General features: G+C 37.3%; 1 protein-coding gene across 1 annotated transcript in view; it reads right to left on the reverse strand.

Annotated features, from left to right (window-relative positions):
- Nucleotides 1–1,263: 1,263 nt before the first annotated feature.
- Nucleotides 1,264–12,500, reverse strand: part of EBF3 (EBF transcription factor 3) — a 129,962-nt gene continuing 118,725 nt past the window's right edge. The window contains exons 12-16 of the mRNA XM_085299793.1: nt 11,684–11,749; nt 10,824–11,001; nt 9,440–9,628; nt 8,833–9,030; nt 1,264–1,606 (exon numbers count right to left, since the gene is read on the reverse strand). Of these exons, the coding sequence (XP_085155919.1) occupies nt 1,575–1,606; nt 8,833–9,030; nt 9,440–9,628; nt 10,824–11,001; nt 11,684–11,749 (663 nt within the window). The 3' untranslated portion in view covers nt 1,264–1,574. The remainder of the gene's footprint in view (nt 1,607–8,832; nt 9,031–9,439; nt 9,629–10,823; nt 11,002–11,683; nt 11,750–12,500) is intronic.

Genomic DNA, 12,500 nt, shown 5'->3' on the forward strand with positions numbered 1-12,500 from the left:
AAAAAAAAAAGAAAGAAAGGGGGGAAAAAGAAAAAAAGAAAGAAATCCAACCACAAAATAGACTCATCTTTTTTGTGGCTGTATCACATGCACATATTCTACTAGTATTCATTATAGCCATGTGGCACAGTTTTGATTTGACTATACAACAAACAACTTTTTTTCAAAATTATTTGTTCTGATAACTTAAAAATAATATAAAAATAAACAATGAATTTGACTTTTCCTCAAAAATAATAAAAAAAAAGGATGGAAAGTCTAAATAATAGCAACTTTATGAAGTACAAATGAAATGYATGGACACTAATTTATTTAAAAGAAAAACATGAAGGCAACTGTTCTTGGCTTAATGCTACTCTCAGCATCACAATACCAGGCCATGACGCAAACCAATACATACAAGAAAAAAATGATGAAAAGCAATATACAAAATTTCAAAGATAAATACAATATTTATAGTTGATATGTTACAAAATAAATTCCCTTAGTGACTGCAAGTGTTTATGTGAAAGAAAGTGTTGCAATGAGTAAGACTATTTTATTCCTTATAAACTTCATAAGGAATAAAATTTGCTTTTCTAAATATTTAAGTGGATCTGAAAAAAATTCAAGACAAGTGTATAAATATTTAGCTACAACTTTGGCAAAATCACAAAAGTCTACAATTTTATAACCACATACAAAACACATTAGGGAAGAAGGATCTAGAAGTCAAAAGGACAATTTTCTGGTACAAGAAACATAGACTTCACAGTAGCCTAAGAATGCAATAGTATACAGTGCTAGCAAAAGTTGAAAAAATGTTGCAGATCACACTTGCTTAACAGGAAGCTCTAGCAGTGGAAGTATATTTTTTTTTTTAACCAACAGACAGTAGCAATTTTTTCTCTGTCAGTGTGCTTGTTGAAGGCAAGAGAATTCAATATCAAAGTTACAATTTCTAACTACAATAAGTTACAAAGTTCCATTTCATTAAGATGAAGTTAAGCAATGATAAACCCTCCCACGCCCTCCCCTGYTCCCCATTTTTTTTTTCTAATCATATATTCATCCTTTTTCCAGTTTGATGGCTCATAACCTCCTTGGCCCCCTTTTTTCCACCACAAAAAAATATTTCACATTATAGAGATACACAACCATTGTGAATCTAGTTATGAGTACAGAAAAATGTTCGGAGGCATTTTTCATCAGTGTTTCATGATAATCAAAATGGTGCATCCACAAAGTTTCTCCCAACACATAGCAAGTACTAGACATAGCCAAGACGTAATCAGAAACTTTATACAAAATAGGCGTCGCTTTTTCCTTATTCTTCAGGACTGAGAAATGTGAAAATATGAGAAAAATTCAGTCAATAAAATGGAATTGTTCATGAAGAAGTAGGTTGTTTGCATGTAGATTCTTAATAGTTTAAATAAAATCTTTAAACAAAGTCTTTTTTGTAGCATTTCGATTTGTTGCTGATTTTGTTTGAAGATACTGTTTCCATCAGCATGTCTTAATATACTAAACTTGTCCCCTAAGCCCATCCTCTGAAGCTGGGTGCTACGGTAGGTAGGTAAACAAAAGTGACTTTACATTGGTGGGACTACAAGCCCAGACATAGCTAAAAGAAAGAGAGAGAGAAAAAAAATCGTTACTGTAATGCTCGCAGAGTAAGGCACACGTGATTCAAACGAACGCAATCCTCAACAAAGTAAACTAAGGGCCTTCACGCAAAGGGACGGACTTGAGTAAGGGACAGCTTGAAGAGCTCAACGCTTTTTACCTAATGATACGGTTGCCCGTAACAGCACTGTCATTTTACATCCAGTCTCATGTAACGGGGGTATGAGCGGAAGGAAACAACGGCAAAGCGCTTCTCTAACGAGACAGTCTACAAAGGCTTCACGTTTTAAGAGCAGATTCTGACAATTCTTTGTGCAGAGCATCCTGGCTCCCGCATGTGCGATATTTCTCTTAGCGTTTTGTTAATAGCAGCCATGGGCCAGACTCCCCAGGGACGGGCTATGTTGACAGCTGAGAAACAACGTGGTCACTTCTGGTAATGTCAGACAAGGCCAGCTCACTCACCAGCCAAGGACCAGCCGCTTCTCAAGTTCCCCAAATGAGAATCTCACTAACCTCAGTTTCTTTCTCCCAGAGCTGGGACCTCAGCAGAAAACCTCCACTCTGACATCCTGCTAATTGTACTTTATCATAATGGTGGGGCCGAGTAAGTCAAGGACTCTCTAAGATCAAAGCCAAGGACCGTACACCTGCTTTGAAATCCATACACCAAGGGCTATAAAAAGGCAAAAGATTAATATCCTTGACTAGCTATCTTTTTTTCTTTTTTTTTTTAAACACTTAAAACATGGAGATGCCAAAATCTACCACATTTTTCTAGTTAACCCCTTGGCAGAAAAACAATTTAGAGAGTTTTTAATTTTAGTGTTGCTTAATTTTTGTCATAATGATATTTCTCATTAATTTATGTACAACAGATATTAATAAATTTGTTCATGTAGTGATGTGAACTTAATTTCTCAGTTCATTAATTTCCACAATATTAATTTATTTCAGATTCACTGTTACAACTTTATGGTTTGGAAGACTTGTGTATGTACACATTTCTTATGTAATATAATCTCCTATGATAACCAGCAACGCGGTGTAAAAGACTGAATTGTTCTAACTGGTACAATCCGAGCTCCAAGCAATTGTGATTCAGCAGATACTAAATTAGGCAGCTCCAGCAGCTGATATAAAGGACTTGTAAGGGCCTACGTAACTTCAAAATACATCACAAGTGATACTCTTGAAACAGGTTAAAGTTTAAAAATTCTGCTATTTGCCCAATCAAAAGTATGAAACATGTCAAAATTAAGAAGTTAGAATTTTCCTGCATGGTTTAAACTTCAGCACTGACAGAAGTTACAAAAGAAACTCTTTCTAATGAAATCATTTCGTTTCCATATTAAAAGTTCCCACTAAATCTGCTGCGCTCCACACTATGTTGGCTGGGGTTACAGGAGAAGTTCGTTACGGGTTTACACCTGGTCAGCCAAGTATTTGCAGGCTGGCCTCTCTCTGTGTCCCTYTGACGCCACTCGGATGACAAGCAGTTCTGGGTAACCACCAGGTCTCATGATCATAAATCCCCCCGGCCTGGCAAGCTTTCCGTCAGCAGATAAGCTGGCACCACCAGTTTGTGGCTCAGCAGGTAGTCCCAGGGAGGGCCGGGATGACAGAACTGGCTACAGAGGGTGTATCCAAACTAGGGGATGCAGGAGGATTTCACAGCTCCTGTGGGGCTCCGGGGCCGTACCCAGTCTGAAACCAGACTGCCTGCCAGCGTGAGACACGAGCAGGGACCGTTCCCTGGAGGAAACATAGCTCAGGAGTAGGGAGGAGGCCGTGAGGTCCGCGTAAAGGTCCTCTAGCTTGGACGATTCTAAAATCCACGACTGGAGGGCACCCTGCCAAGCTCACATGTCAGAAACTTATTCTGAGGTGCTGTTATGCTGCAATACAATCACCAATCACTCTGGAGATCAGCATCAGCATCCCCACAGGCCAGCCCAAAATACAGTACCCGCCTACTCTTTTGAGTTCAGATTCAGTAAGGGTCCGTCATCTTGGTCTGTATCCAGATGATGCTGAGACACAAAGGCTATGTCTCGGAGGTTGGCGGCAAGCAGACAGGAGCGTGCTCTGCCAGCACTCTAAGCAAAGTACGAAAGAGCAGGACTGGTCAGGACAGACTAGCTCACTTGTTTCTTTGAAGAATAATCTAGCAGAAACAAAGTCCAGATTTTTTTTCCAGGAGTTGTGTGCATAAACASTATTAATTCATAGCACATGGTTAATGGTAGTAATATACTGTACTTAATCACAGGTTTATTGTAATCTCATGATTGACTTACGATGTGTGAAAATTTAGGTCGTCCATTGCATACTTTTCTGGAAAAAAAATCTGAATTTCTTAATTTAAGCCATTTAGCCATTTCTGTTGAATTCCATCTGTTGCACAATGGGGCAAAAAGCAAAATCGATGCTCTACACATTTATTTCAGTATTAATTTTAGAAGCAATGTTTGACAGTCRTGAACTTCTACACAATCGTACCACTACATTTCTCGCTGTGCAAATTGATACCAAATGCCTTCTTAAAGAAAAATGGAGTGGCTAGTTTTTTAATAATAATTTTAATAGTTTCTTCTGGGGGGAGACCAGAAAATTAAGCAGATTGCAATTTTAAAAGAATACAGAGAACCTTTTGCTCTGCATTACAATCATAAAGCTTGACCAGAGTGCAATATCTTTTACCATCTATAAAAATAAGTTACAATCAAAAACTGAATTTTAAACACATATTGTACTTCCAACTTTACTGCAAGCCAGAACTTTCTTGCTAAAAAAATGTACTCTATACCTTATATGTACATTGTTTTAAACAGGAGAAAGCTGTCTGCCCTGATGAACCCATACTCTAGCGCCCTGCTCTTAAATATGTAAATACTTAACTGACTGATCACAGGCTATCTAATGGAAGTCCTACAAAGTTAACAAGATTGTATTTTTTTGGATAAGGCCCAAAGACCCTACTTTGCAACTTACTCCTAAGAGTGATTCATACTTGCAGTACAACAGAGAGAGGGGTATCTCACTCTGTGAGTTACAGTTGCCAAGTTTTGACCCTAGTTATGATATAAGTTGGCAAACGATACATGTATGTACAACTGAAAGAGGAAGGGAATATGAGTGTGGCAAGAAAGAAAAATACATGTTAGCTCCAGCTGGTATTGCCTGCATGATGAGTTTCCTGACATTTCACTAGCTTTTCTTCATTTTTATTCCTTTTCCTTCCTTGTTAAACTCTGTCTTGAATTTCTTTAGAAAAAGTGAATCTCTTGTTGGGGTAGACCTCTCTACGTCAGCTCTGTGGCAGCAAGTCCTAAAATACAGGTTTGGGGGACCTGCGAGATCTTGTTTCTAGTGTGCTGTGCTCAAACAGTCCTTGCTTCGTGTGATGTTACCACAACTACAGCTCCATCTGCTTTGTGTTACACCAGGGGACAGAACAGTCCATCTGAGATCCACAAGCAGGGAGAGGAGAGAAGTGTCATAGTTCTGCTCCTGCTCCACCACTATCTCAGATGTGCCAAGGATGGCTTCTTTTCTTCCACACATGGACAAATCCTAGAGCTGATTTACCTAGAAAGAACTGGCAAAATACCTCCCCCCTCAAACCTCTATAAAAAAGATTACCCTTGTCTGAAGGGCTGCTACATGTAGGGTTTTGCCAAGTTCTTCTCTGTCCCTGCCTGTCACGGTGCTAAGAAACCTTCACAGGAAAAATATGAGGCATCCTGGTCTGATCGTTTTGGTAGGCTGATGCCTTGCAACAGTCTGGTCAATCCACTTTACTGATATTGGGCGAAAACTAGCCAACTGAGTTTTATTTCACAATAGAGCTTATACAGGGCAGAAGCAACGTAACAAGCAATGACAGAGATGATATCCTTCCCTTTAATTAAAAGAACATGTCGTCCTCCATTATGCAGATACATAAACTGTAGGGTTAACACACACTCACACACACGCATGCACATGCACACACGCACGCACCCCGAAGTAGATAAGAGCAATAGTGATGACAGGATCTTCTATCTTTACTTGACTAAATAGCTGTGACTCTTCCTAATGGGTGCAGATTTTCTTAGCTGTTATTTGGGTTTTTCACCTCCAGCTATAAAATATAGGCTCTGTATTTGAAGATCATTGAGAAACTTTAGCTGTATCAGACTGTAGCTCCTGAATTTCATATTTTATTTTGATGTATAAAATTTGCTGATTAGAAACTCTCAAGGTGCTGCAAGCGTACAGTGTTCATGAAGAAACTAATTAAACTTTAAAATGGGCTCAATGTCAACAAATGACTAAGAAAAAAAGAATGAGGAAGCAGAAATCTCCCAAATAATTATACAGGTCAAATGCAGCGTAAATAAGTAGCTCTTGTATTGCTGGCTTTACTTTATGATGTTTCATGAAGGAAGTATATGACATATTCATTCCAGAGAATGCCTGTCTTGCCACTCAATTCTGGCTGCAATTCAGTTCAAGGGAGTGGTTTAGATCTGTAAGGACAGATCGGTGAAATGTTGTCATCCTGAAGCCTTTCATGAGTTCAGTTTGAATTAACTGAATAGCTTTGGTTGGAAAAAAATGATGGTGCCTCTCTACTCTGGTGATAAGGGAACTCACCAAGGGTATGTCAGACGYAATTTGATTTTCTCCTCAGCCTAAGGGGACTCAAACCCACATATTTTACCTTCCATCAGAGTACCCTAACTATCATGATATGTGGTATTACAGGGTGAGGAAATGTGCAATTTCCCCTTTTGGTGCAGTTCTACTACGCATAAATTATTCAACTTTTTGTCACAAACCTGGGACTTGGTGTTCTAATTATCAAACTAGAAAGACATTCTTGCTATCTTCCCTAGGTCATTTTGTTCAATAGAAAAGGATTCAGTTTAGCTGGGTGAGGGAAACCTTTTTTTTTTACAGATCAACACTTCTACTCATTTCTACTCAGTTTACCTACTGAACCAAAAATTGAAGTATCTGCACAGCCATAACTCTAAATATCTTCAGATCTGAGAAGTTCTGAATGCCCAGCATAGTAGGGACAGCTTTGTAACATAACGGTCAAGATCTCTTCGACATGTAACACAGAAATCCTTAGACTTTGAGCAACACCTGCAGGATGGAATTCATCATGGATGACAGCAGGTCTGCTGGAGGATTACAGCATCCTCCAAACAGGTTTTGAGGGATAATTGGGCCTTCACTGGACTGTCTAAGCCCAGAAAAATTTTAGTCCAGAGCAGTGTCAGGCCTCAGTTTAAGAGCCAGCTTCTTGACCTGTTTAACAAAGTCAGAGTTGGTTGATTCCAAGTAGTCTACCAGGCATCTATACGGAAAGCATTTTGAACCTGAGGATGAAGATGTGTGGTTACTAGGTTTCCTTGGAGGGGCCAAAGAATCTAGGCAACTGATATCTGCTGGCACTGGGCATTCAGCCTGTTCAGATTCTTCTGAAAATCCTATTTTGCATTAATCAAGATCTTTTAAGCACCTGAAACCTTGAAAATCTGACAGGAAGCCCTTTTTTTACCTAATGAAATTTCAGAAATTGAGATCATTTTACTTCAGATCTTCTAATGATTTCATTTCTTTCAAAGTAAAGCAATAGCAAAATGTTTATAAACACATATATATAAATACCTTCTACAGAATAGATGCTTCAGATCTCTGCTGTGTGTATCATACTTTATTTTATTTCAGTATTTAATTCTTATGCTAGTGTTTTTTATAAAAAAATAGGACACTCAATCATTTTATGGATGAACTTTTCTAAGAATACTGCTTATACGTGGTGCAGTTTTTTTATTTACTGTAGCACAGTAAAGCTTCAACTAAAAACAGATATGCAATGACCTAAAGTGTAAATCTAATTATTTCTTTTTTTAATATCCATCCTACAGTGATATTTATGTAGCTGGATCCTCAGTTCTTCATTGACCTGGCTGCATACTAAGTTCTCAGATGCTATGTTCTTTCGAACAAGGTATTCAGAAGTTAATAATAATAGAAAAGGATGTCCATTTTGAGATACTGGTCTCAAATGGTCTTGATTTTTGGCAGACAGGTAGCTCTGTGTGATTATGTCTCTCTGAAGTGCCTTAAGCTACATAGCAGAAAATGTAGATATCCAGAATTAGTAACCAGTTTGAAAAATAAAAATATCAGTCTTAGTCTGTTTACCTGGGAGTGCCTATAATATTATGGGTATCTTAGCAATACAAAGAATATAATATTGCATTACCCACACCTTAACTACAAAACGTGAGGTAACGGTGTCTGCAGCCCTTTCTGATTTACAAGAGATTTGAAGTGCTTCAATACTGCAGAACTAGTCTCACAATTTGTAAAATGTAGGCAAGCAAACCTGTTGAACGATTCTAATGAATCATTCTGTCAATGTTATCATCCAAATTTTAAAATATGCCATAAAAAGAAAGATCTCCTTTCGCTGATTTTTATTCCTCAACAAAATCATAATTCTGTCCGACCCACTACCAGAGGGTGACCATGTAAACTCTGCAGATGACTAATAAATCGGTCCTTACGATGCCCACATAAAATCACACAGATAAAAAAAAAAGTAAAGGCTTAGAATTGCCTGTCTTAACTAAAATATTTAGTTATTCACATAAGGAAGTAACTAGTTTAATGCTACAACAAGAGATCATGTTAGGCCCAACAGAGCATGCAAACTCAGTGCACTAGTGGCTAGCTAGCTCAAGGGATGGTTAGTTCACTGAGCAAGAGCTTAGCTTGATTTATACCAATTTGACGTATTTTAAAATAACTATTACAGTGTATGTAAAAGGAAGAAATTGCATCACATTATGCTGGAGTATTACTGTTTTAAAAGTCTATTAAAATGTCTCAAAAAACGTACAAAGAAATGAAAAGAGTATACAAAATCTCCAAGAAGCATTGCAGGGTACCAGCTTACTTGAAAATTTAATGTTTGAAATCTTAAGGGAAAATGGCAGGAAAAAAAAAGTGTTTTCTCTAATGGAAAGATTAAGAGTGAACGAGGATTTGCTTAAAATTTTAGCCTATCATTTGTGCTACTGTATTTTGCATCACTGTRACACCATTTTGACAGCAGCAGAAACCTAAAGATATAGTAAGGTACTTTTCATATTGATCATGGTTTTAGCGTATGCACCAAAAAGCAATACATAGAAAAATGAGAGAGATCCAGCTCACCTTGAAGTCCATTTCCATTTGCACTGGTGCAAGATGGTGGAGGAGAGGCTTGGGGCCTGACAACAGGAGCAAAGGCGCTCTTTTGTTTCACTGCAGAGATGACATTGGCAGGTGAGAATGAGAAAATGCCGTGTGTACTGCTACAGTTTGAAGGGAGGGTGACCGAAGAGGCTGCCATGGTAGGGCTTGACGGCACTACTGCAATAAAGCAAAAATAATCAGGACTCAGATTGAGGTTTTCACGGCAAACATGGAAAAAGAGAGTGATAGGGCCTTGCCTCTTAAAATATATATATATATGTGTGTATATATATATATATTAAAAAAAATGAAATGCCGTGGCTTGGCCACTCTCTGGATAACAGGCAAACTCTTTTGTGTTGGACTTTTGTTACAAATTGCGCAGTCCAATTTTTTTTTTCTATCTGAGATCGTATTATGGCACAAACAGATCCATTTATCATATTCATTTTTATGTCCAGCCTCCAGAGTCACCCCTCCTTTTATCCAGTAGCTCACAATATAGAAAATCAAAACAATGCAAGTATTTGATTTTGTAGTAAATATGAATCTATATGATGATGTGTTACCAAAAATAGACACTTACTGCCATAAGGAGAGTTAGCTGAGGAGCCATTAAGAAATCCAGGGGAACCTGGTACACCTAGATTGGGCATGCCGGCATTGCCATATCCATTCATGCTATTGCTGACTGTGTTGTAATTGGACTGCTGAGGAGTACTGCTCGGAACATATCCTCGCGGGGAAACACTGCTTGTGTTGCGACTGTAACCTACTGTGTTAGAAACCCCCCCACCCCAAAAAAATAATGTTATTTTATAATATAAACTTAGGGCTGGGGGGTTTCCTCATGCATCATATATTACACAGTTTTAATTGATTGCACAGCTTTGCTCTAAGTTGTCTGTTACTGCCCTATCAACTCTTGCAGCTTCAGATAACCTTATCACGCCAACCCTACTTAAATCATCTGCGAGCACTCTATGTTGTCTCTCCTCTTAGCATAGACAGCCAACAAAAGCTCTCTTCGATCCAGCTGTGTCAGTTGCCTTCACATTTGTCTTTAGTAGCAATTATCAACAGGCTTGATTCCTGGTTTGTACCACCATACTGAATGCACTTGCAGCCTCTCCAGACCTTCAAATGCCAAAGCTGACAACAAAAACTTTTTTGTTGCAGTGATTTAACCTTAAAAGGCTGTTTCGGGGTCTTCATTTTACGACTGATATTTTTATACTAACAATAAGCTAGTACTTCCATAAGGTGTAGCCATCAGTGAAAACTAATTCAAGACCAAATACAGAATTTTATAAGGCTTATTAGCTTGGAAATGCATTAGAAGACATAATCTTTTGTAAGAGGACACAYAGTAGAATCAGGATTTTAAACAACAATTTATTTCTCTCTGAGCAATCAATTTAATAATTATGTTGTCAGCAGAAATATACAGTTTTCAGTATACCTAATAATCTGGTTTCACTCCTTTCATTAGCATCAAGAGTAATTTTAAATGCGCCATGCTATATGCATTTTAAATTACAAAATGTAAATTACATCTATTACTTTTATTAGTAGCCTATAAGTCACATTTATGCTTATAAATAAAATATTTAAAAATCACAGACATCAGATTAGATTTATCTGTGTAAATATTCAAAAAACAGGTGGAGATACGTAGACACACTTACTTTATGCTAAACATACACATGATATATCTACTGTGAAAAATAGAGCTTTCCACATTTTGCCATTCCTTTTCCACTGCAGAGTTTTATGATAACAATGAACTAAAAATAGGAAGAATTAAATGTTATCAGAAAGTTCAAGACGACATTTCATTACGTGATCAGACATATGACTACTTGCAGAAAAAGAGATGTAGAACACAGTGGTGACATCAGCGAATATTAATAGGCCCTGTCCAAAACCAGTCAACAACATCTAGGATTAACTCTTGAAATCCCACATACCTTGGTCATTAGCTTGTGATGTTTCTGAAACATTAACTGCTAGCTGGCTGCTAAATGAGTTCACTCCCATCATGCCAGTATGAGCAGGAGTGTTGGCTAGAGTAGGAATCTGGTTGTGATTGCGTGGCACACTGTATAATGCTTCAGCAATGTCAGCTGCTCTTTTCAGGATTATTTCCTATAAAGATATAATTTAGATATAAAATAATTACTAACAAGTGAACTTATTTGTACAAATGCTCGAAGTTGTAATAACATTAAAATTTATGAAAGAGATTCATGTGAAATTATAGTGAACATGAGGATTTTGTTGCTTGTTTCAATGGATCTTTTCATATTCATTCCTACATACTGAAGTGCAATACAATTTATGTCAGCATACAAGTATAAAGAAATAAAGAAATTAACACAAAAATTACAGTTTAATGCTGTTAGTCATGTAAAAATTCTAAACATACTCTTTATTCTTTCAGTGCTGCAGATCTATTTATTTCCAGCAGTTTGCAAAATACAGTATGCTTTATCTGCTCTGTTTAGCAGATTTATTTAGGACTTCCCATTAGTCACTGTATATTTTGGACTGAGTTCAAGGTTATTCTCTTGCCTTAATGATTGCTTATGCTTTTGGCACCTCACACTTAATTGTCATTTCTGATAGGCAAACTAGCTGTGAGAAGAAAATGGGAAGATGAAGCRTTTCCCTTAGAGCACTGCATCACATCAGACTGCCCTCAAGGTGGCTGGCAAAACCACAGCATGTACAAAAAGAATGTGTTGATACTTTGCCAACTTTGCAAATAATAGGTATTGATTTACATATGTATGCATGCATGCATCTGAAAATTGCACTAGTGACCTACCTGGTTGTTATGGGGCATCCCATATAGGGCTTCAACAAGGTCTGCTGCTCTCTTAAGTAATACTTCCTAAAGAAAAAAAAAAGTGTGTTACGTTCCACTAAATGCAGCCATTGTTAAAAAAAAAAAAAAAGAGAGAGAGAGAGAGAGAGAAGTAATAATGTTAACAATTAATCAGCGGCATCTATAATTATGAGGAACTGATAAAGTGGGTAAAATATATCACACGCTCTCCTGGTGCTATTGCTATATTTAGTGGACGTATTACAAAGATAGGAAGGTATTTTGTTTTGGAGTAAAATACTGTTTGTGGTTTCAAGTCAAAGTTAGATACAAGCCTAAAAATAATATTGCATTTTACATCCAGCTGTTCAATTATGATTGACTAGAAAAGGTGTTTGCTGCTGTAGCATGTAGCTCTAGTGCTGAATTAGTGAAATCAGTGCTTGAGGTTTAATGATGTAGTCTTATGGGTATTAAACAAACAAACACATGGTAGAGATATGAAAGGCACAGGCATCACATTTGGCTGTTAATTCCTAGCACTTTAGTGGTGAAGAACAATAAGTAATTTTCCATATCTTAATTAAACTGGCAGAGTCCTTAAAGACAACATCTCACCCCTAATTCATGCCCCAAATTTGCAAGTGAGTTCAATGCTTATTCCTCTTTATTTTGAACAATAAAGTGAATTAACTTGGGTTAATCTAGTTCTTTCATAATGACATTAAGAAATTTTTCAATTAACCTCTTTGACTGCATGTTGTAAAGGACTTCATAAATGACTTCACATTCAGAGAGTGTTGAGTACTTGTGCCTA

The sequence above is a fragment of the Rhea americana genome, unplaced genomic scaffold (genome assembly GCF_003343005.1).
Source record: "Rhea americana isolate MKP2758 unplaced genomic scaffold, rheAme1 scaffold_154, whole genome shotgun sequence".
NCBI classification, from domain to species: domain Eukaryota; kingdom Metazoa; phylum Chordata; class Aves; order Rheiformes; family Rheidae; genus Rhea; species Rhea americana.